Source organism: Hibiscus syriacus, unplaced genomic scaffold (assembly GCF_006381635.1).
Source record: "Hibiscus syriacus cultivar Baekdansim isolate YM2019G1 unplaced genomic scaffold, ASM638163v2 tig00110328_pilon, whole genome shotgun sequence".
Taxonomy (NCBI): Eukaryota; Viridiplantae; Streptophyta; class Magnoliopsida; order Malvales; family Malvaceae; genus Hibiscus; species Hibiscus syriacus.
Window position 1 is genome coordinate 6139621 of NW_024062685.1, and position 24552 is coordinate 6164172.

Sequence of the window (24552 nt, forward strand, 5' to 3'; positions counted from 1 at the left end):
ATTTGGAAGAGTTTAAAACTATCGTCGTAAACTAAATATATAATTTGATTTTCTTATAACATATAAGGACCATACATGGAAAAGATTGAAAACACAATCAAAAGACTTGAACAAAAATAGATACGAATAATCTGGTTGCATCGACAAACGAACCAAAAAGAAAATTAAACTAATGAAAGACCACCGAAAACAGCAAATCAGAGCCGAGCGCCGTGAGAAACTATCTACAAACGCATCCAAATTCAATATGAAGGTCTATAACAGGGAATATCAACAAGATTCAAAATAAGTGTCATCTTGAACATTCGTGGTGTCGTCAAATCCAACCCTGATAAACTATAAATAAAAGAAGGAAAACAATCACAAAGGCAGATATAAACATGCCACAAAGGCATAGTTAAACGTGCAATAAAACAAAATTATTCTTATTAAATAAAAAGAAAAAAGAATCGACGGTTGGCAATCAATATCAAAACCGATACTACTAAACAAAATCAAAGAATAAAAAGTTAATATGATGTATAAAAAATAATACAAACTCAACGAAAAAAATAAAGGGGAGAGCGGCTACGACTAGGGTTTTGGGGTCCTCTTTTTTGTTTTGTGGTTGTAAACACCGTCTAGCACCGTTTATTTTTTATTTATTAATAATAAGAACAGAAAAAATTACTTAAAATCAAATCCAAAATCTATATTTTATTAGAAAAGATAATAAATAACAATATTTATTTTTCATTTCTACCCTTATGCATCACACTCATTTATATTTATTAAAACAAATCTGTCAAATCTATTAATCGCCTTTTATGAATAATTTTATCATTTTTTGATTAAATATTTCTCTTAAAACTATGTGCATAATCAACGTAGACATAAATTATGAAACAAAGAAACATCAATTCATACTAAGATAATTTCTTTTATTTGACTCGTCATAAATTAAATTTAAAAATAAAGATAAACATCTTTAACAATCAATTTATATAATTATATAAATGAGTAACGCACGAATTCACACAACCCCCCAACAAAACTCGTAAAGAATATAAGGAGAGGAGATCCTGAGTTGGGATAAAACGCCATCCTCTTTTCTAAACGAAAAAAAAGTAATATGTCAACAATTTCTAGAACATATGATTAAAAATTTTCTGTTAATATATTTTTTCTCTTTTAAATTTTGAGTTCACTAATGTTTGTAAATGAAATAAGTACGTGTGATTAAAATTGATTATTTGCAAAATAAAGTTTGTCTGATTGATATTGGCAGTAGTACATGAAAAAAGTGAGCAATTATATATAACAGTTGTCCGATTCTAATATTCTAAGGTTTTGTCCGAAGATGTTGGAAAAGTTCGATTTCCTATGTTGCAAATGTTAAAATGTTTTATATCTAAAAGAATCTTATAATTAAATTAAATTGAAAGCGTTCTATATGTTAAATAATAATTTATCCTTAATATCGATATGAATTTAGGAAATATTTATTTTAAACTAAATTTTATTTGGATAAAATGTATAAAATCAAGTGCATAATGTGTATATTAATAGATGAAGTGCGAGGTGTTGGTCCTGTTGGATAACCACTTATTGTGGTTGGTGGTGGCAATTCCACTAAGGGGTTCCTGATGGAATCGCTTCAGCATTTGAAAATCAATCATATGTAAACACTTTTTCGTCGTCTCAAGTTATGACAAGTTTATGATTTTATGGGAAATTATCGTCATTATAAGTATCATTTAGTCATTCGATTTTTAAACATAAAAAAAACACAAATAATTTAAAAAATAGCATAATAATTTTATAAATTTAGGAATAGTAAAAAAAGCCTAACACCTTTCTTCCTCCTCCTCCTCCTCTTTCTCTTTCCTTTTTTTTTCTTCTTTACAATTTATATCAATTTTATTGGTCAATCCAACTTTTTATTCTTTAATTTTGTTTAACATGCGATGACATTGGTTTTGATGCTGGTTGCCTCCCACCAGTTATCTTTTTTTTTAGTTTTTTAATAAGAATAATTATGTCTTTGTGACATGTTCTTTGTCTTTATGATACTTTTATCTGTGTCTTTATGGCACGTTTTTCTATACCTTTTGGTAGCTTACGATTTTTTGTCCTTTTTTCGTTTATCTTTTTTCACAAGGGTTGTATTTGACATCGCCAAGACTGATCAAGATGCGCTTATTTGTTATCTTGCTGGTCTTCCCTGCTTTGGACCATCGGATTGATTTGGATACGCGTTTTGCGCTCGTGGATAGTTTTTTCATGTCGCTTGACTCTGATTTGCGATTTTTCGGTGGTCTTTCAGTAGTTCCATCCCCTTTTGTAATTCGTTTGCGAATGCAGTCAGATTTGTTCGCATTTTTATTTTATTTGAGCATTGTTTAGGTTTTTTAAAATTTTCCTTTTATGGTACATGTGTGATCTAGGTGGCTAGTTTTTGTGTTAATGATTATAGAAAAATATCTTAATTATAATTTAATTTACGTTTACGATTATGCTAGTAAATCTTCATTATAATTCTGGATATTTTCTATTTTTAATAAAACTAGTGACTTTCTATAAAAAAACACACACAAATAATTTCATTTATTGAAATTTTGTATTGTTTGATGAAAACTTCTAGTATTTAAAAAGATGGTATAATATTAAAATTAACCTTCAATATTTATTAAAATATTTATTTTAGTTTATACTTTTTAGAATATTTTGACATTAATATTTTATTTTAGTGTAAAAAATATCTAATATTTGATCGAATAATCACTTTAACATTTATTCTTTATTTCTAGAGTATTTTGGTCCTCAATGTTTTATTTTAGGATAAAAAACCCTCTATTTTTTAGATAAGCCAATTTTATTTATCCAAAAGAAGCAATAAAAATTGCTACAACCATCATAGTACACAACCCCAAAATGGGTGGTCTTAGTGAGAAAGACTTGATGAATTTATCGATTTTAGCTGAATATCTATTCTTAATAAGTTCATAGCCTAGAGTTGAGTAGTTAGTCCTAATTGAGAATGACAATATGAACTTACCGTTAGAAAAAAGGTTGAGTTTTATGAAAAACTCTTAATGAATTCAAATCCAAAGTTTGGATGTCCTAGTGAGAAGGACATATTGAATTCGCCGACTAAAGAGGCTGAATATTTATTCTTAATGACTTCTTATCCCAAAGTTTGAGTGATTCATTTATAATGAACTTGAAGAGAGTCATCATACCCTCTGTGAGGTTGAGTTGTTGTATAAGCTATTAGTTGTTTCATAGTCTTGTTAAGGGTAGTTTATATCGAGATAAACTTGATGAAATTACCTGCATAAGTGAGAAGGGTTAGCCACCTTCTATGAAAAATGTTGGGCTATTTTTCTAGCACACTTACTAGAATCTTGAGGTAAGATGGCCAAATATATACTTTTGTATATATATCTTAGAGGACTCAGGTGGATGAAGGGGTTAGTTGTGTGTTATGAGTTTACCCCTGTCTTAGAAAGTTCAAGACTAGTTTTACTTGTCTAAGAGAATGATTGTTCATTATCACTATGTACTAGTTCAAGATACGTTCACTAGTGCTTAAGCAACTAATCTCGCTATTGCTCTTCTGGAAGATTGTTTTTGAGTTTCAGAAGAATTTTTTCGTATTAGTGGAGGAATGTTAGCAATGCTCAATCCCACATAGAGTGGGAAATACATTGGGATTGAGTATTTAAGATTTTCATTCTCCACTCCCTTGTTGAGTGATATAGAACAAGGGGATTTCTCGTGCACCGCCGCCGCTAGCGTCCGTCCGTCTGTCCACTCGATTTGGCTCGACTCGTGCTCGAGGATGTGATCATGCCATGGCTCGTATATCTGTTTATAGGCTACTAAGCCAGATTCCTATGTTTAATTCAGCAGTTTCATTTGATTAAAGATGACAATTACATAAATCAGATTTATTTCTGATTTGTGTTGGACAAAAATTCTCCTATATCTAGCCTATAAATAGAGAGCTCATTTGGCTTCTCAACTCATCTCACAACTCTCTCAAAGCTTATGAGTCTTTTCGACGATCAGAGGAGTTGTACCACCAGTAGTCCACTCCAATTTTGGGTGTATGGAATTTGGAACGGCCGTGTTAACCTCGAGGGACAATCCGCCTATAGGAGTAATTACACAGATCAGGGCGAATTTATTTCTAAGGAAGTGGTTTTTACCACGACATGATTTCAGTTGATCAATATTTATTTTTATTTATTTTTCTAGCCAGTGCTAACGGTGTGATTTTGCAGTCAACTTTACCAACATATATTACATTTAATTCAATATATCCAATAACACTAAATTTAATTTTTTTAAGTTATTTTTCAAAATTTTGATTGCACCGTTTTTTAGCCTTATATTAGTCTACATTTCCTTTGACCGACGCATCTCTATATAATTGCAGCCATTAATCATGATTCATGACTAATAACATTTGGTTGTCCTTTTGCCCCAAAAAGCATTCCTCCTCAACACACATCTCATTTAAAAGAAGCAATTTTGTTTTCGACAATGAAATTATAAATATCACTTAAAAATCATTTTAAGATACTATTTTTAAATTAATTCTATAAAATTAATATATTAATCTAATGTTTATATCGCGGTTACCTTCCATTGCCCATCCCTCCACTCTTCAACTTATATATAAACCCTCCTTCCATTATTGCATGCACTTCACACTCCATAACTCTCTCTCTTGAAGAAGAAGAAATTAAGAAAGAAAAATGGAGAAAAAGAAGCCGTACCTTGCAGTAATTCTGGTACAAGGTATTTATGCAGGCATGTTCTTGGTCTCCAAGGCTGCATTCAATGGCGGTATGAACAATTTCGTCTTCGTTTTCTACAGACAAGCTGCTGCTACCCTTTTATTGGTCCCTCTCGCCTTCTTCTTCGAATGGTATTTCTCAAACTCACTATATTCTTCAATTTTCTCTGATAATATAATTATTGCTAGTTTCTTTTCAAACTCAAGGAAAACCGCGCCACCTCTATCATGCCGGACTTTCTGCAAGATTTTTATGCTATCTTTAATCGGGCAAGTCTACTTGAAATCACACTCCAAGTTATCGTTATATAGATATGATAGCATGAGATTAGGGTTTTCGCTTTAATTATGTGTTTTCTGGAAATATTTTAGGATAACTTTGAGCTTGGATATCAATGGCGTCGCCCTGGTTTATACATCTGCAACTCTAGGTGCTGCAACAACGAATTGCCTGCCCCTCATCACTTTTTTCATTGCTGTCTTACTACGGTAAAATATATTATAAATCCGTCCTTTTACATAAAATCTTATGTGGTACTGGGGAATTTGGTTGTATGACAGAACCTGAACTATATACCGCACTAAATTTATAAGAACATTGGAATCTGTGTTGCAGAATGGAGGCATTGAGACTGAAGACAACTGCTGGGATGTCAAAGCTTGTAGGAATATTAATTTGCTTGGCTGGTGCATTGACCCTTGCCTTTTACAAGGGTCCCCATTTCAAACTCTTTTGCATCCATCACCTGATGGAGGACCGCCGTAGCCGGACGCTTCCGAGCCCAACATCCTCCGTTGGGGAGACATGGATAAAGGGTTGTCTCCTCATGTTGCTTTCCAACATTTTTTGGGGCTTATGGCTGGTTTTACAGGTAACCAGCCATTTATCCACCTTAATCAGCACATGCAATACAATATATGATAAAAGAGGGACAACATTTGTTTGTGACACAGGGTCTGGTTTTGAGGAGTTACCCTTCGAAGCTTCTCTTCACAGCTCTTCAATGCCTTTTAAGCACGTTCCAATCATTTGCTATTGCTATCGGTGTGGAACGAGACCCTTACCAATGGAGACTGGGCTGGAATCTCAGACTTCTTGCTGTAGCCTATTGTGTAAACATCTAGCACAACTACCATTGTTATCAATATCCTACATAGAAACGCACTTTAAACCATATATTGGTAGGATTGTGCAGGGGATAGTGGTGACAGGCGTCACATATTACCTACAAGCATGGGTTATTGAGCAGAAGGGGCCAGTGTTCTTGGCCATGTCCACGCCATTGAATCTCATCTTCACCGTCCTCTGTTCTGCCATTCTCTTATGCCAGATTATAACTGCAGGAAGGCCAGATTCTCTTCTCTTCCTTGTTATTGATATTATAAGTTCAAACCATCTGATCAATTCTTAATTAATCTTTGCAGTCTGTTAGGGGGGCTTTTATTGATCGTAGGGCTATATAGTGTGTTGTGGGGGAAAATCAGAGAGCAAAGAATTATGGAAGATGAACATCGTTTACCAGCGCATCATGTAGACAAAGGTTGCACGGACTTGGTTGTTTAGGGCTAGTTTGATATTATTATTATTATTTTGTGAAAAAATTCGTACATTGTTTTTTTTAGTTAAGTGATTATAAAATAATATTTATTTTAAATATTCTCAATCATTTAACAATGAACTCTCAAACACTCTTTTACAATCGTTGTTGCTTAAACTCATAACTTCTAAAAATAATAATATTTATTTTTAACCACTGAAGTATGGTCGGTGCAATTCATACAAGTTTATTCATATAAACCTGTGTAGAGTATTTCTCACTCGTGTACCTCATGTTCATTTGGACGTGGGTGGAGTAATAAAATAATCTTTGTAATTTTCATTATAAGCAGGGACGGACACATAAAATTATGTCGAGTGCGAACAGAAAATATTATATTAAAATTTTATAGATGCAATATTATAAAATCTCAAGAGGTGTAAAATTAAATAATTCATATAAAATACAAAGAAAATATATAAAAAATTAAGTTTCTAGGAAATGCGACCAAACCCCCTAGCACCTCCTCCATCCATCCCTAATTACAAATATCTTTTATTTCAAGCACTCATTCGTATATCTACATCTTTCCATTATATGTCGACATGAATATGATGCATAATGAAAATCACATTAGTACGGAAATAATATAAAAACGGACAAAATTGTAAACATGAGTCCTACTATAGAGAAAGTGGAAAACACGTGTATTTTGAATGTTCTTCATTGCTCAATAACTGGAAGTACAAGTGTTTATATACAAAGTATCTAAGCTGCTAGTAACATTGACAAACTAACTACCAATCATAACAGAACTAATTACAAACTAGCTTTGTACACCGACCATTTCACATTTTTCAACATGTCATGTTTTAAAAACTCCTACCCATTCATGCATCACTATCTATCATGACCACTGGTCAAACGAAGAAGGAAATAAAACAATCGTGCTTAGTTTACATAATGGAATATAAAAATGAGCAAAGACGAATAAGAGTTAGAGGTGTTCTCTACGTGTACTTGTATTAGTAACCATTAACGGGTAAAATTCAACATAGCTCTAATAAGATGGACTCTTATTGTATACTACATGAGGTTTTGTTCTAAAAGAGGATATCTGAGTTGTTTTTACTATCGATTATCAAGGCTAGTAAGACTCTCAGTCCTCACCCGTTAAATGTTTATGTAGTGTGAGTTTAATCTGGGATGATATATTTCTCTATGCTTACATTGAGGTTTACATCTCAAATACATAAGACATATGTGTCCCAGAAATAACTTATTATCTTGCAGGAAGGTTCACCTCACGAATGTATAGTGTTTACTCATACCTAAAAAAAGGAACATGGTTTGGGTAGGAACCTCGTGTTACGTGTGCACAATGAATGTTGATACGAGAACTTACAACTATAAAACAACTTTCATAACTTGTATATTATAAGAACCTTTTATTTATGGATGAACTTCCTTCTATAAAGATATCAAGTGAGAGAGTAGGTCGGGTTATTGTGACTGTTGTCTGGAAAGTCTAAGTAGTTGATTGCCGAGGCAACTCGATTACCATGACAACTGAAAATGATTCAATTGGAGAAGCAACTGGGTTTCCTCCTTCAAAGCCCGACAGAGCATTCTTTAATGCCTTCTTGTTATTCCTAACTTCAAAGGAATGATCAATTGTGCATGCCTTGATGATACATCCCTACGTTAATCATGAGTGAACAACAACTGATATTGCACTCATTTTAGCCGTTGAAATCCAAATCTTATCCCTAAGATGGATTAACCTTCACCAACGTTCGTTCAAATGAATATCATGTTCATTCGTTTAATGAATCTAACTCTTCCGATATTAGATAAATGGATAAACTCTCGAGATCCTCTCCCAATTCACTCGAAGTCAATTAAAGAACCAAGAATGAACAAACTTTGAATTAAAAAGACAATCAAGAACTTAAACAAATCCAAAAGTTTCACAACCACAAAATCCTAATAACCCAAGGCAAATTAATTCCGTCTATGGGTGGGTGCAAAAAGATTACAAGATAAAGATTTCCCAATCCCATGAAAAGAAAAATAAAGAAGAAATAAAGAAGAAGAAGATCATGCTCCTTTTTCTCTCTCTAGCCGCCTCCCCCAACGTATCTTTTCTTGTGCTTCTTCTCTTCTCTTTTATAGGAGATACGTCAGTTTGGTTCTTGTTGGATTAGAGTTTTAATTCTAATAAAAGAACTATTTACTCTCTTTTAAATAAAGAGATAATAAATCTCTTTTAATAAAATAATTAAATCTCTTTTATCTTTATCCTTAAATCTTTTACAATTAAGATTTCTTTCCTTCTTTAAACTCTTCTTGGAAATCCAAACTTTTAGGAATTATCTCCTTGTGTTATGATTATCTCTAATGAGATGAATTATCCTGTCAACATTATCGTGCACAAAATAATACACACCAACAACATTTTTTCACAAAGTAACAGTTAAATTAACTAGTGTTGAGCCAAGAAAGATCCACTGAGTAAGAAACCAAAAGTGTTGGACCCAATTCGGGTCGAATCAGGTACAACAAATACATGCTTATAAATTGAATCTAATAAAAGCACACATGTCCATGTGAACAAAATATAGAAAGCAAAAAATCACAAACTCAGATGAAAGAAAATAAAGATTTTAAGAGCAACAAAAATACGTCGCTTAAAAGCCCTGAACACTTGATTTCTATAGGCAAAATGTGTTTGAACATAAACGTTGCAGCTTCACTTTGCTGTTTCATCTTCGCCTGCTGCTGATGTTTCCTTCTTTTCTGTCTCAGTCACATCCACTGCTGCCGTGGCTACCGCCTCAACTGGTTTTGTTTCTGTCAGCTTCAACGGCGGTTGATCATCGGTCTCAGCCTCGGTCTCACCGGCTCCCTTCTTTTCAGTCTGCAAATGATGCTTTCGTTTATGGTCCTTATTGTGTACCGATTATTAATGCAAAATCAATAGGAAAACATATGTGGAATTATTATTTATTCTTTTCGAATCTTTCCCTTTAGTTTCACTCCCTTGCCAACCAAAAGGTAAAAGACAAAAGCAGTCATGATCCATTGAAACATACAAATGATATTGCAAAGACGGGTATGAAAGTGATTAATCCCTTTATTTCTGGAAGATTTTAATACCATCAAAATGCATTTAAACGTAAACAGTGTTGTCACGGATTCAGAAAGTGATACCCCGTTCAACAAGTTACCAAGAGATTCTCCCTTGTTGGTTGCTTCATCGTCGACGGCTACATCAGCACCCTCCTTTGCTTCGGGAGCCGCCGACGCAGAAGGTACGCCGCCGTCGTCACCCTTTAAAACCTTCGGTTTGGTGGCACAACCTCCCATATTTCCTGAGCTTTCAGAAACCAGAGAGAACCGAATCTAAACAATTTGTGGTGAAGAACAGTAGAAAGACATAAAAATTTATATAAACCGACGACGGGAACTAATTGACAAAATTTCCATAAATGTTTGTAACAATATCGATAAGAAGAACAGGTGGCTCAAGCTGTAAAGCTTTCGAATCATCTAACGTTGATTAAGAGAATTATTTTGTTTTTGGATTTATTTGTGGACAATTAAGAAGTTATTAAATGGCCATGAATATTGGAGCCGAGTGGGACATGTCAATGCACGTTACATAGTCCACTATCTTGTTGTAAAATAGGAATTATTATGCAAAATGAAGAAGAAAATCTCTTGATTTCAATTATCAAATGCATATGGATCTCAAGGAATAAAGAAAATGAGAGCCAATGACAACTCACGTTAAATAATTCAAATAAAATAAAAATTAATATTTCTGAAATGAGACTTGTTTCGATGCGCTGAAATTATTTATTTTATGTGTATAAAATTTAGAAGACTGGACAACATATACTTTCGAAATTATATTGATCCAAACAAAGTTACTTCTAAAACAATGATTTACTCTGTTATTTTTATTTATTATTATTTACTAGTAAATGCTAACATTTTTATTTTACTAATGGATTATTGTAGTTTCATAAAAATAAATATGTTTCTCTTCATGAAAAGGGTCAAGTTATAATCGATTATCGATCGTCTTCCTAAGCGTAACTTGTAAGTTTGAGCCGTAATTTATTTTTTTTATCCTTTTACTTGTTTTTGAAATTATTTACATATAAATAGTTGTACTCATGTGTGCTTTCAATGATTTTAAGAATTCTTTTTTTGAAACAAAAGAACACTCGTATTTTATTTCATAAGCTTTATACCTAAGCTATGTTCCCATTAAATAGGGTAAAGTGACGCATTCGTGAGAATCTATTCTTCGTGTCAGGCTCAACGAAGTAGTTTCAAAATTTACATACCCTATATATTTTTTAATAATTTTTCTATTGTACAAATATAAGAGAATGTATTATCTCGAGTTTAACAACCCTATGTAATTTATGACCTAATATTGCGTTAAGTTCAGGCTTGCATGTTTTAGTATATGCTTATGAGAATGGATTATTTAACTACAAAGCCCAACTAATATTTTCTCTCAAATTCTTAAATCTACACTTTTAGAACCATCAATCAACAATCACTTAATCTTTTATTCGAATGAATTCAAAATATAACCACTAGATGATTTATCGTTTCACTTATTGTTGACTGTCGTAATCAGCAATAGATTCTCTTTAAGGAAAACATTGCATTGACTATTCAAAACATCTAAAACAACGAAATGACATCTGAAACAAACCAAATATGAGCAACACAACTAAATTCCCCATTGAGCTAAAGAATAAGCTACAACATTATCAGCTCTCCTTTGAAAGTTAACCTTAAAAAATGGGATTTTCACCAAGTAAACGACGAGCTTAACCATATGGTTGACAACAGTTGAGTTCATTGCAGGGTTAACCAGTCTATTACCAATGGTACAAGCATCACCCTCAATAAACATCTTTTTCCAACCATTTCAGCATTAACAGAAATGTCCTTAAGAATAGCTCGAGCCTCAGTCTATTCAGCCTAAGGGAGACTTCTAATCTGCCAGTGTGGCCTCCAATGACTAAATTGTTTGATCTCTAGTCACAACTCCAATTGATTATAATCATCAAACATAAATAAATAAAATTAAAAAACAAAAAAATTCAGTAGTTGAAGTTATTTTTAATTTCTTTAACAAAACATAATCACAAAATTGAAAGAGTTGTGTTTTTAACCTTCATTTTGATGTGTTATCATCACATCAGTTTTTTATTAATGGTGGAATGACTAAGACACGAATAATGTCAAAGTTAACGATCAAATTAAAATGTTTTATACTTTAGTGAAAATTTAGGAGTGAGAGGAAACCTCAGTGTTGAAAAAGATAATTTATCCTTAAAACGTACACGACTTCTTACCGTCCCTGTCGAATAGAAGAGAAGACGAGGAAGAGACCCTCTCGGCCTTTTTTCTGTTTCACCGCAAAAAGGAATCTCCTTTTTGTCATTTAAAAATAGTTAAAAATCAGTTTTCTTAACTGAAAAAGTAAAAAAAAAACCAGAGCTTTGATCGGTGTGTGTTGGAAGAATGATCGAGTGCAAACTTAAGCATGGCGTGCATGGAGAAGATTCAAGAAGTTGTAATTAAGCTCATAGTTAGTAGCGTACACTGTGTTGCAGGAAATCAAATCTGTAGGCTGTTAGGGTGCTGTTATACGATTAAATTTTTGTTAAGCATATTACTTCTTAGCTCAGCAATCAAATGCTATATAAGTCATGTATACTTGCACTGAGAAATATATGAAATGGCAGTAATCGTTTTTGAGTATATACTAAATTCTTAACATGGTATCATTCGTCGAAGGTCCCGAAGCCGCTGCTTCCGTCACAATTATCATCTGCTTTTAGTTTTCTTTGCAAAGAAAAATAACAGAAAAAATGTTAGCAATTTTCGAGAAATCGATTGCCAAGAGCCCCGATGCTCTTAATGTTCCCAGCGACTCTGGAACAGATTTAGCACTCAACAATGGCTATTTAGCTGCCCCTTTTGCCTCTATTCATCCTGGCTCCGTCACTGACAATCTTGGTTCTTCGGGTTTTATGGCCTACTCTCTCGAAAAGCAAAACCCACTTCTCCCCAGAATCTTTGTTGTTGTGGATGACATTTTCTGCTTGTTTCAAGGCCACATCGAGAATGTTGTTGTTCTTAAGTAACAATATGGCTTGAACATGACTGCAAACAAGGGAATCATCATCATTGAAGCTTACCGAACACTCTGAGACAGAGGTCATTACCCTCCTAATCAGGTTGTAAGAGATATCCAAGAGAAGTTTGCTTTCGTTATCTACGATAGCTCTTCAAAAGCCACATTTATAGTTTCAGATGCTGATGTAAGTGTACCTTTCTTCTGGGGAACTGACGCTGAAGGCCATCTTGTTCTTGCGAATGATACGGAGACCCTCAAGAAAGCTTGTGGGAAGTCTTTTGCTCCATTCCCGAAAGGGTGCTTTTTCACATCCTCCGGAGGGTTAAGGAGCTACGAGCATCCTCTGAACGAGTTGAAGCCGGTGTCGAGGGTGGACAGTTCAGGTCATGTATGCGGTGCAACTTTCAGCGTCGATGTAGAGGCGAATAAGGAATCTACTGGTATGAAAAAAAGTCAGAAGTGTTGCAGATTGGTCTGCAAACTACTGAGCATCGAAACTTCTCCTGCTCGGCACAATGCTTGCTATTGCTTATCGAGCATTTAATCGGGTTCCCAGTCGACAATCCCTTCAATTATTTCATTGTCCTCTGTCTAGTTGCTACTATTTTGTTGGTTATGCATTTTTCGTTCGGTTCTCAAATCATACAGAAGCTTTAAGGTGTTCATAGAGTATCTTTCATCACTTGTTACTTCTTCTCCAAAGTTTGACATGGAACTTTGAGGCTTAATAGCCAAGTTACCATAGAAGAAAATCTCTGGGGAGGGTTAAGAGTTTAACAATCTTGCCTTCCTTAACCAGACAAAATAGGATGTTTTCTTGCCCAATAGAGGCTTCAGATTGCATCCGGGAGCTCGTAGCTTAACCGCCTTGCTTCCAACAAAAAGAAAGTCCTAATAAGGGAAGAGGAAGAACAGTGAAGATGAAAAATAACTCTTGAAGTAGAAGAAAAGCCGAGGAAAGTTGAAGAAAGAAGATGTTTTAGGTGAAAGAGAATTTGTCCGACAAAATGTTCATCGAGACGGCAACTGTTGAATTCCAGCTTATTAAGTTTGCATTCTTTGTTTGATCAACTCTCTAATAGCAAGTTCATTTTGAAGAAAATTAAAAGGTGGAAAAGTAGAGTGAATATTAGAGTGTTATTAGTTGTTATTAGTTTGTTATGGTTGTTGGTTACTTGGACTATATAAGTCATACTTGTATTAGATTGTATGCAAATTATTTCTTCAATGTGCAATAAAAGCTTCATTATGTCATCTCTCTATCTTTAAGCCTCCTCCTTCATTTGTTATCTTAGTCCATCAGCTTTCATCACTCCCAGCCTCCATGACAGCATTCTCACATGGTATCAGAGCATGATGAAGGCAACTTCTACCAGTACACCAATGGTGGTTTCAAATAAACTTCAAAAGGATGCTGGAAAACTTATTGAAGATGCTCGAGAATTTCGAAGTATGGTTGGTGCACTGCTTTATGCATGTCACACAAGACCTAACATAGTGTATAGCGTGAGCAAGGTTGCTCAATTTATGCACAAACCACACGAGACTCATATACAGGCTGCCAAGCGTATTCTAAGATACTTAGCTGACACATTTGAGTATGGTTTGCTCTTCAAGCCCTCAAGGGAAGCGCTAAGAATCGTTGCTTCTGCTGATGCGGATTGGGTGGTTGTGTCGATGATCGCATATCGATGTCAGGACATTGCGTTCTACTTGGTGGTAACCTGGAGTACAAATAAACAGAAGGTTGTCTCCAGGTCGACCATGGAAGCGAATATCGCAGCCTTGCAGATGATATTGCAGAGGTTACCTGGATAGATGCATTGTTGAATGATATTGGAGTAACTCAGCAGGAAAAACCAATCATTTGGTGTGATAACACGAGTGCCATATCGTTAAGTGCGAATCCGATTCATCATGCACAATCTAAACATGTTGATTTAGATGTGCACTTTGTCAGGGAAAAAATTGCTAGAAATCAATTATGTGTTAGTTATGTCCCTGTTGAACATCAGCTAGCAGATGGATTTACAAAGCCCTTGTCAAAGATAGCCTTTGCAATTTTTCGAGAACAGGTGAATGTGTCTTAAAAAGGAATGAGGAGAGGAAAAGCAGGAGGAATGTTGGAAGAATGATCGAGTGCAGACTTAAGCATGGCGTGCATGGAGAAGATTCAAAAAGATGTAATTAAGCTCATAGTTAGTAGCGTACATTGTATTGCATGAAATCAAATTTGTAGGTTGTTAGGGTGCTGTTATACGGTTATATTTTTTGTTAAGTAGATTACTGCTTAGCTCAGCAATCAAATGCTATATAAGTCATGTATACTTGCACTGAAAAATATATGAAATGGTTGTAATCGTTTTCTGAGTATATACTACTAAATTCTTAACAGTGTGCCACTTCTTAGGGCAGGTGGTTTGACATTTTTTTATTCGATTATGCAAATTTTCAGATGCCGAAACTCCTTTCTACTCAAGAATTCGTTGATTCCACCTTTCTTAGCTGCAAAACAAACTGCTGCTGCTACTACAGATGTAGGTTCATTTCATTCCACGCCTTTTACCTGTGAAAATGGAAGAACAAATGGAATTTTGTGTCTTTTCTTCTTCTTCTTCTTTACCTTGATTTTTTTTTATGTTTTAAATGCCACGGGTGAGCTTGAACTTGGGTTTTTATTTTCATCGAATAGCAAGTTCATGAAATTGTATTAGAAATATTGATGGGATCTCTTCAATGGAAAATGTAATCTTTTTAACAAGTGCTCTGTGAATGACTGTGATAACATCAAAATTAGACATGTTAAAAATGTCTGCTCGGTTATTTCTAGTATTTAGTGAAAGAGAACCTCAAATCATCTAAGGCTGAATCAATTGATATGTTCAGCCAATGGAGCAATTTTCAACCTTATTCCCCAAATTATTTATTCCTAGTTCTGATCAAAGTAAGTTGTTTTCTCTGAGAACGATTATTTCTACTCTTTCTCCCCTCTGGACTGGGAACATAGAATTGAGCTTTGGATTTTAGTAATGTGGTAAGGAATTTCGGATAAATCTGTACTTTTCCAAGAAATTTTGACAATCAACACCGTCTTTTACAGGATAAAAGAAGCACTCAACAACCAACTAAGGTATGCAGCTTTCCTGGCTTTCTCAATTGCATATGAATCTCTTGAATGTTGATCCTGTTATACGAGATAGGTGTGTCTTAAGATTGATGTTATTCTAGGCCTGGCATTTTTGGCTCAGTCTGTTGGTGCATGATCTTCATGTTCTAAGAGCATTGTTCGAATCCTCCTTTCCCCAAATGAAATAATAAAAAGAAGATTGGTACTTCTACAATACTTTCGGACTCTTGGTAGACTAAATGCAAGTCCGATTCTGAAAACTGAGCTATACTCGTCGGATTTCAAGGTTTATTCTTTCGGTAGACTGGGAACTTTTCTATAATCATTTAGTGTAAATAGAACCCTAATGCATCTCAAGAAATTATTCACCATGGTTAATTTTAATGTTTACAGTTGGTCAGGGACTCATCTGCTAATAGGTTAAAATACTGGCTATTTGTTAATTTCATTCTTCCTAAGTAGCTTTGTACGAACATTTTGCCTTCTTCTGTCGGTTTACTTTCTTACTTTATTTGTAGTTTTCAAAAATAGAACTTGTGTGGTATTTCAAATATGAATGCAGAGTTACGAAAGGTATGCAGTACGCCAAAGGCGTGCTGAAACAAAGAGAGCTTTGAGAAACCTTTTCTCTAGTGACCGTGCCTCGAATATTTCATTTCAGGTAAGCTTTTCCTGGACTCTTGTTTGATTTAGAACACTTAACTTATTGGAAGTGTACACTTACATTGTCCTCATGCACTGTTTACGTTACCGAAATTCGAATAAGTAAAGCAAGCTGGAACATTGCTTGTTTTTCAACAAAAGTTCATGCCTTGGAATTAATATTCGATTTTTCATTAATATTCGACACTTTTGGAGGTGGCTATTGACAACTTCGATCTCACTTTGTTAAGACTAAAGGTCATTTATTTCCCAAATAAACTAGTGGTCTCAAGTGTACGGCATCGATACCTTTATCCTGCTTCTCAATTACATTATACCGGAGATTGGGCTTGTGCTTTTCATTAGTAGCTGAAATGACATTATTGACTTACGCATGCCTTTGGCTTCTACGTAGGATGAAGATCCAATATGGAAATTTGATGGGACAGGTGGCCGGGATTTGGATGGCTCTGTTAAGAAGAATCGGTTGAGGTTTTCTGGACGACGTGCTGGGAAAATCTAACGGGAGGAAAAGTAAGCGTGGGCTTCAACATTTTCTCTCTTTAAATGATTTTTTAAAATTAACAATTCCGTATTTTCTGCACTATTTTCATAGCTGAACCGGATATCTTTTGATGACCTGAATTATCTGCAACGTTAACTTGAGTTTCATGCATGGTTTTCAGAACCGGACCGGTTAGCGAACCGGTCATGCTACCGATTCACTGGTTCAACCGGTCGAACCGGACGACGTCATAATTATTTAAAAAATTAAATAAAAATACCAAAAATATTTAATAAAAAATAATTTTTTATATCACAAGTCATATTCAAAGCAAGTCATAACATATAATTAAAAACCATAAAATCAAGTGAAACAAAATGATTCAAATTAACTACAACAATATTTAAGGTAAAAATATTAAATAATAAATATAATTATATAACTATATTAAAAAATAAATTTGGAGTAAAAAAATCATAACAAAATGATATTGTTTGGTTTAATTTTTTTTTTAAAACAATCCCACATGGCTAAGAAACATAGAAGAGCATCCCAAAAGTCTAAAGAGTAAAAATATGAGAACAAAACAATCACACATTACTAAGAAACATAGAAGAGCATCACAACTAACTTCTATAAATAATAGAGGTAATTTGGCATTCAAAATCATGGAGCCTTTTGGTGAGCATTGAGTGAACTATTATTTCACTTCAATCAAGCTCGAATTTTAGGCTTCAATTGAGCTTCTAATTTTTTTTTAGTTCAAGCCTTTTTGAGTTCAAGTTTCAATATTATATTTCGAGTTTTGAACTTTTGTCAAGTTCGAGTCGACCTCAGCAATACTCGAGTTCGACTTGGCTCGTTTAACAAACGACGTTTGGTTTAATTTTTTTTTTAAAATAAAATTTTGTTTTTTCCGATTTTCAGCCGGTCCGGTTCGAACGGTTCAACGGTTCTGGCCGGTTCACTAGTAGTTCAACCGGTTTAAATTGAACCGGATTAGACAACGGTTCCCGATTGAACCGGCCGGGCCGGTCCGGTCCGGTTTTCAAAACAGAGGTTTCATGTTTATATAATCTTCGTGCAGTGTACAGTGCCTGATTTCAACCAATTGTTTGAGTGCTTTCCCTCATGTGTGATTAACGAGTTAGATGTCTTTCTTTTACATGCACAGGACGGTTTAGAAGAGAGTTTCTCGGAGTACTTTGATAATCCCGAGACTATATTTGAATCTGCATTTGGGAACAAGTGGTATACTCGGTCTTTCAGGGACGATTTTACTTTCCGAAACTCAGAACCTGGATTTGAACTGGAGAGCAAGACACTCCTAGTGAAAGTGAGTCCGAGGACGAGGCATATGCAGGAGTGGGATCATTTTCTGATAGAGTGATCCTTGGACTACCACCGACTGGCCGTTTAAAGCTCGAAGATGTTAAAAAGGCGTTAGTATTCAAGTGCCTTCATGTTCAGTTTTTCCTTTCCTCCACAGGTTAGTTATATCCTTTTCAAGAACAATAAGCTAATGCACTTGACTTAGTCGTGCCGATCAGTTGCGGCAAGTCCCATGATATCAATATATTTACGCAGGCAATTGCTGAAGAGAGATTTAAAGCATGTGTTGCTGCATACGAATCATTATGTCATGCTTTATCCTGAGGTGATTAGTGATTAGTGATTTAGCGTTCCTTCAAATTTAAGCTCCAAGTAGAGAACAACTACAACAATAATGGATACTTTTTTTTTGTAATCTTTTTCATAAGCAATTCTCATCCACCCACGTTGTCTCTTCCAAAGCTATAGCTTTTGGCCTCATAATTAACAATGGGCCATATACATGTATTTGTAAGAAGGGAACAGAGATCTTATAACTTAAATAAAATATATGCATTTTGCTATTGCAGGCGCACGAGTATATTAATTACTACTACATCAAAAATTTCAAACCTTGTTAAATGCTGAGGTAATTCTACACTGAGTCATGCATTACAATCACAAGCAAACCAATCAAACCAAACCATTTCCCACTTTGTTTAGGGTTTAAAACAAGTTTGTTTTAAAAACACAGTTTATTCCACTCACTTTGTCCCACATAGTTTATTCAAAACAAATGATGTTGAACCTATACATTTATGGCCATGCTGTATCAAAAGAAACTTCTCAAAACTCAAATATGCCCTCCACACAACTATTTTACAGACGCTACACTATGGACCCTGACTCACTATAACAAAATTTAAGCAATCGGAAAAGGAAATTTCACTATTTGTCTAACTATCAACCAATATTTGCCATTGGAGAAGGATCATTACCTAGGACTCGATAAGCATCTCCTTCTCCTCCTACTCCATCGGTGTTTCTGGTTTCATCCCGAGTTGATCGCGTTCGCTTTCACCATCCCTGTTGTGATTCTTGATGCGGCGTCTTCTTGGGCACCATCATGTGCATCAAAAGTTCCTCGGGCTTTAAATCATAATTAACTGGCCATCAATCCTTTTAGTTTTTTCTGTATAGAGCATCTAGCTGGTCAAAGTAAGGACATGTCTTGGAATCCTCGGGGCGTTTCTTATTGCTTTCTTTCACTCTTTGAAGTACTTCATATTCTCCCATTTCTCTTTACATTTCTTAGCACTTCGGTTGTAGCCGTTTTTCATAGCTGTTGATATCTCCCCCAAGGGCTTTGGGACCATTGATACTGCAAAGCAAGAGTAGTCGTCAATCTTATCAAAGCCTCAACTTCTCTTGGGCCAACGAGAATTACTAGGTGCATATAACTCTCGCTACCATTGCTATTTCTTGCCTATCAACGGCTTCTCGACAGGTAATGTGGTCTCGGGCAATTGCACAGGGGTTGATTGATCAGAAAACTTCTGTAGGAATGCTAGCACGGCAGCATCTTTAGCCGCTGCAATCGATCTCTCTTGCACCAAAAACTCGCGCTCCCTCTTAATCCGAGCCAATTCTTGTTCCTTCCATGCTCCTCTAGCCATCCTATCCTGTTCAATCTTCTCTATTGCCTCTAAAACTTCTTCTGCAAATTCTCTTGCTTCTCCATCATCTCCCTCATAACCCTCGAAAGTCGGTCAGTTTCCTCTTTTCTTTTAGTCCCTTCCGATTCATCCGGCTCCTTACCGGAAGAATAAGTCATAGAGGTAGAGGTTTCATTGAAATTCATAGCCGGGTTCTGGACCGAAAACGGAATAGCATCATGGATAACATTCAAAGGCTCTACTGGGGTGTTGAAATTCCCACAGGCAGGTGGGAGCAAAGAAGGTTGATGATCCAATGCTTCTAATTGCTCAAAAAACCTATAATTCTTCCCGTTTGATTTCCCGGACCGACCTCCTTTGGTTCTCCGGTGGTATTTGTAGATATTCTCAAATTTCTCTTTACATTTCTTGGCACTTCTAATATATCCCAGCTCAGCCATTTTCCTGATCAAAAAAATCCCATTGTTGCACCTCAGGGTTAATTACTTTAACTTCACAAATTAATGCAATAAACTAAATTGAAGTAACTAAAAATTTTAAAGATAGTTAAGATTATTGAACCTAAGAGTGAAATTAAAACAAAATACAATAAAAAAAACTTTTTTAACCCATAAAACTTTTTTACTGTATTTACAGCTCTCTGAGTTCTTTCAAACCAGTGTAATTAAACTAGATGGAATTCAATATCGCAACAAAAGTAAACCCCAAATGTTTCCACATTTTCCGTGTAAAACCCTGCATTTCCCAGTAAATTTTCTCAGAGAAAAAAAATAAAGAAAGCAAACCTGGAAATTTCTTCCCATAGAGGAGACTTTACACTGGAGTCTCTAAAAGCGACGTCCATTTCAGACCTTATCTTCAGCAGAGCTAAAGTCTCTTGCCTCGGCCAACGGCTGCCTGAAGAAAAATTCCGTCACTCTCTTCATTCTCTAAGCTGACGTTGTCAGCGACTGTATTATTTTCTGGGAAACTTGAATTTTCCATCATCACTAAACAGAGCACTTCAGTAAATTAGTTTACAGCTCCCCAAGGCAAAAAAAATTGTGAAATTTTAATTGGGTTTTGCTTGAAGGTGTTGAAAAAGTAAATATTTTTAGATTTAAGGGATGGGTTTTTCATTTTCTTCTGCCTTAAGAATTCTACCATTTTATTGGGTTAAGTAGGTAAGAAGGGTAGAGGTGAATTAGGGTTTTTTTTTTTTTTACGATAAGATAAGATGGAGAGTTGTGTGTGGGGCTGAAACCAAGCTGACATTTTTATTATTGTTTATAATTATGTTAAAAAGGGTAATAATTCATAACTTTTGATTTAATAATATTTTTATATTTTTAAAACATTTATATTGTTTTTAATGTATTTTAAATATATTTATATATATATATATATATATATATCTTAACATTGTCATTTGTTTAATTTTATCTACCATTTTGTCTTTGACTTTTTGAATGGTTGGATTCAAATGATTCTGAAATTTTTGGTCAACGTTTGTGTGCTTTGGGCAATTTGAGCACGATTAGATACTTGGACTCTTGGCAAGCCATTTGTAAAATTGAAAATTTTCATTAAATTGAAGATTTAAATATTTGAAAGGAACATTTTGTCATTAAATTTTCATTAAACAATTGCGTTTGTGGGTGTATAATCGTTATCGATAGCTAAAAATATTTTAATATAATACTACCTTATAACCATGCTATACCATTCAAGAAAAAAAACTTCGATTGATACTTAACGCGGAATTCATATTATAAATAATTTTTATCCCTTTTATAATTATACAAAAAGTAAAATAAAATTGAGGCAAAAATAATAAAATTAAGGATTGGTTGTAAGAAAAAGCTAAAAAAAATAAGATAGCTTTGAACCTACTAATGGTCTCGTTAATAAAAGGAAATATTATTTTTCTCGGGATTCTAAGTTCAAACAAATATATTGTATGTTATTTATCAATTAAAAAAATTATAAACAAATATCACCGCTCGTAATTACTCAAATTATTACGAAATCGTCTGGTATATGGAGATGTACTAGCTAGCATTATTTTTTTAATGCAAAAGTCTGAGCTTTCAAGCATGGTTAAAAATTCATAATGTGGTCTTAAACTAACCAACGCATCTGCATGGGACCGATTTGATTGCGACCGACGCCATTCATAAAACTTACCTTATTGTTTAATGAAACAATGCTGTATTTTTATTATTATTATACCATAAAACTTCATTCATAAGATGTAGGTTTTAATTAAGCCACCTCATATGTTTTAATCAGTAATTAAACCAAGTTTGTAGTAAAATACAAGTAACGCAACACATTATTGGTTCACTGCTGGAGGGACAAATAAACCTTACCTTAGATCAACTCTCCATCTCTAATTAATTACATTTCGTTCAAATTTTAGTTTTTTTTACTAGTAATTGCAATTCGGATAAATCTACCGGCTCGGAGTACCGCTGAACACTATTAAAATAAAACATTAATTATATTTTCAGACCTTTTTTAACAATAAAAAATATAATTATCTTTAAAAATATTTAATTTTTTATTAAAATTATGGAAAATAATATAATTAACGTTTTATTTTAAATAATTTCTCTTTAAAATTTTTACTAATTTATAATTATGTTGATCCTACACCATTTTAATTACGAAAGACTTTTTTTCAAATAATGTAATTAATATTTTATTTAGAATTTATATTTTATTTTAAATGTCTTGCAATCTTTGGATCGTAGTAAATGTTTATTATTACGAAAGACCTTTTTTAAAAAACAAAAATCTTCAAGTCTTGTATAAAAAAGATAAATTAAAAAACTTTTTCAAGAACCATGTTAATATTAAAAACTTTTTCAAGTACTATGTTAATGGTGATATCGGATGTAATATTTTGAATGAAACTTTTATCACAAGTACAACTAAAGTAAAAAAAATGGATTAAATATACGATTGTTTCACATTAAGAGAAGGTTGTGAGAGGGACATGAAGTATTATTTACTATTGGTCTAATGTATCTAATGGAGAACAAAAGAGAGATTACGCGTTTAAATTCATCAGTGCATATACTATTATAAACATTCCATAGATTTCATACTTCGTGAAGATTTCACAGACATATTACTTGTTTTTTGTATAAAAGATGTTTTATTATTTGGAGTCCGAGCTCAAACAGGGCCATTCATTGGGTAAAGTGGGATGTCTTTGTAGACCAAAGATGCTTGGTGGATTAGGTTTCTATGATCTAAAGCTCAAAAACCTAGCCTTGTTGAATAAGTGGACTTGGAGATACGGTAACGAGCCAGATAGCTTATGGAGGAAAGTGGTAGACGCCAAATATGGTTTTGATCGAAGATCATTGCTACCAAGTCGCACTCAACCGAGGAATTCATCATGGGTATAGAGGAACATAATTGAGCCGTTGTCTAAGGAAGAGGACCAATTCTTTAAAAATATTTCTTGTGTGGTAGATGATGGGTTGGAATTGGTGTGCTCTTGGAATATAAATTTTATTATGTCTGATAACTCAAAATCGCTAATCATCAGTTGGAATTCTTTATTGACAAAGAAAACTCTCAAACCAATGTGGGCATTGGCGTTTTTCGGGATAGCATGGACGCTATGGTTATTGAGAAACGAGGCGCTGTTTAACAACAAAGTTTGGGAGAAGGAAGTAATTTTCGAGTTGGCTCTTCTAAGAATCGGTCACTGGTGCAAGAGCAAGCGGCCTCATTCTGTTATCTCAAATCAGGATTTCATGAGACTTCCTTCGGGTTTTGTTAGGTTGGCTTTATTCCAGTCATACAGGGAGTTCGGATTTGTTTTAGGGACATGGGTTGCTGGCACGGTCTATTGCAGGTGAGATGTTTATCTGAGCAGGTGCTTGGTGTGGGGGCGGCATTGGTGGTCAGAAATTGTTATGCACCTAACAACCGTTCCAGAGGTGGAGAAAGTGCTAGAATCGGATCCAGTATTTCTGGGTTTGGTTCTAGTGGTTTCGGCCTGTCTTTCCCGTAGGCTCTTGCTTTCGGTAGTCAGCTAATGGCGTCGGATCAGTTGTTGTCTCGGATGCTTAGTTAAGAAGACCGGAGTCCACTCGTTTTGGTTTTGAAAAGGGAGGTGGTCAAAGAGTGATATCAACCCTTGAGTTTTGATAGGGGTTTCGAATGGTTAACCGTCTGGGTTTGGCATTGTTTATAGCGTGTGCTATTTGTGGAGATTGGCGAGTAGAAATGGGAGATTGATCCCTGGATGATGTAGTGATGTTGAAAGGGTGGTTTTGGTTATTTGATGCGGCAGTTTTGGTTTCAATGTTGGGTGTCTATAAGTCATTTCCTGTGCAGCAGATGAGTGCTCTTATGCCACCAAGTTGAGTAGCTTTCACCTTAATCTGTGCTTTGCATTATGCATTCGCTGCATTTTTGAGGTGGAGGTATTGCAAATTTGGGCAGCGAAGGCCCCAGGGGTGATTGGACTGGCTTTGGGCGGCAGTGGTAGTGAACAACTGTGGAAGGGGTCTTCAGTTGGTTCCTATACGAGATGGAATGGGTTATGGTAGTCGGTCAAGTGATTTGGCAGACTTTTGACTGGTGAATAGTTTGTACCAGCTAACAATTGTTCTTGTTACGCACTGATACTATAAATAAAATGACAGGATACTCTTTTCCCCTTCCGCTGTCTTGATTAAGTTTCGACTCAATTGAATTATGAGGGAGGTTTAACGAAACCAGATTCTCTTTTCAAAAAAAAAAGTACATTAAAACTAATTGTACATAAAACAGATAAAAATTAACAGTA

The 24552-nt window shown here is 34.6% G+C and overlaps 2 protein-coding genes, 1 long non-coding RNA gene and 2 pseudogenes across 5 annotated transcripts in view; 3 read left to right on the plus strand and 2 right to left on the minus strand.

Moving 5' to 3' along the window:
• Positions 1–12987, plus strand: LOC120118563 (annotated as a pseudogene).
• Positions 4640–24552, plus strand: part of LOC120118561 (WAT1-related protein At5g64700-like) — a 22637-nt gene continuing 2724 nt past the window's right edge. Inside the window, exons 1-8 of one of the 3 annotated variants that reach the window (XM_039138590.1) lie at positions 4641–4918; positions 4994–5056; positions 5159–5275; positions 5403–5658; positions 5741–5899; positions 5983–6156; positions 13644–13652; positions 17460–17465. In XM_039138590.1, the coding sequence (XP_038994521.1) occupies positions 4746–4918; positions 4994–5056; positions 5159–5275; positions 5403–5658; positions 5741–5899; positions 5983–6156; positions 13644–13652; positions 17460–17465 (957 nt within the window). In that variant the 5' untranslated portion in view covers positions 4641–4745. Of the gene's footprint in view, positions 4919–4993; positions 5057–5158; positions 5276–5402; positions 5659–5740; positions 5900–5972; positions 6157–6211; positions 6366–13643; positions 13653–17459; positions 17466–24552 lie in introns of those variants that run through there. The other 2 variants (XM_039138589.1, XR_005515764.1) reach the window with 2 other exon arrangements.
• On the minus strand, positions 8854–9756 carry LOC120118564. The gene is made up of 2 exons (XM_039138591.1): positions 9538–9756; positions 8854–9244 (listed from the first exon to the last, which is right to left on the minus strand). The coding sequence occupies exons 1-2, from the start codon at positions 9691–9693 to the stop codon at positions 9077–9079; spliced, it is 324 nt and encodes a 107-aa protein (XP_038994522.1). The 5' UTR covers positions 9694–9756; the 3' UTR covers positions 8854–9076.
• On the plus strand, positions 15046–16722 carry LOC120118565. The gene is made up of 4 exons (XR_005515765.1): positions 15046–15095; positions 15600–15629; positions 16189–16287; positions 16684–16722. It is a non-coding gene; the product is annotated as an uncharacterized LOC120118565 (long non-coding RNA).
• Positions 18705–20913, minus strand: LOC120118559 (annotated as a pseudogene).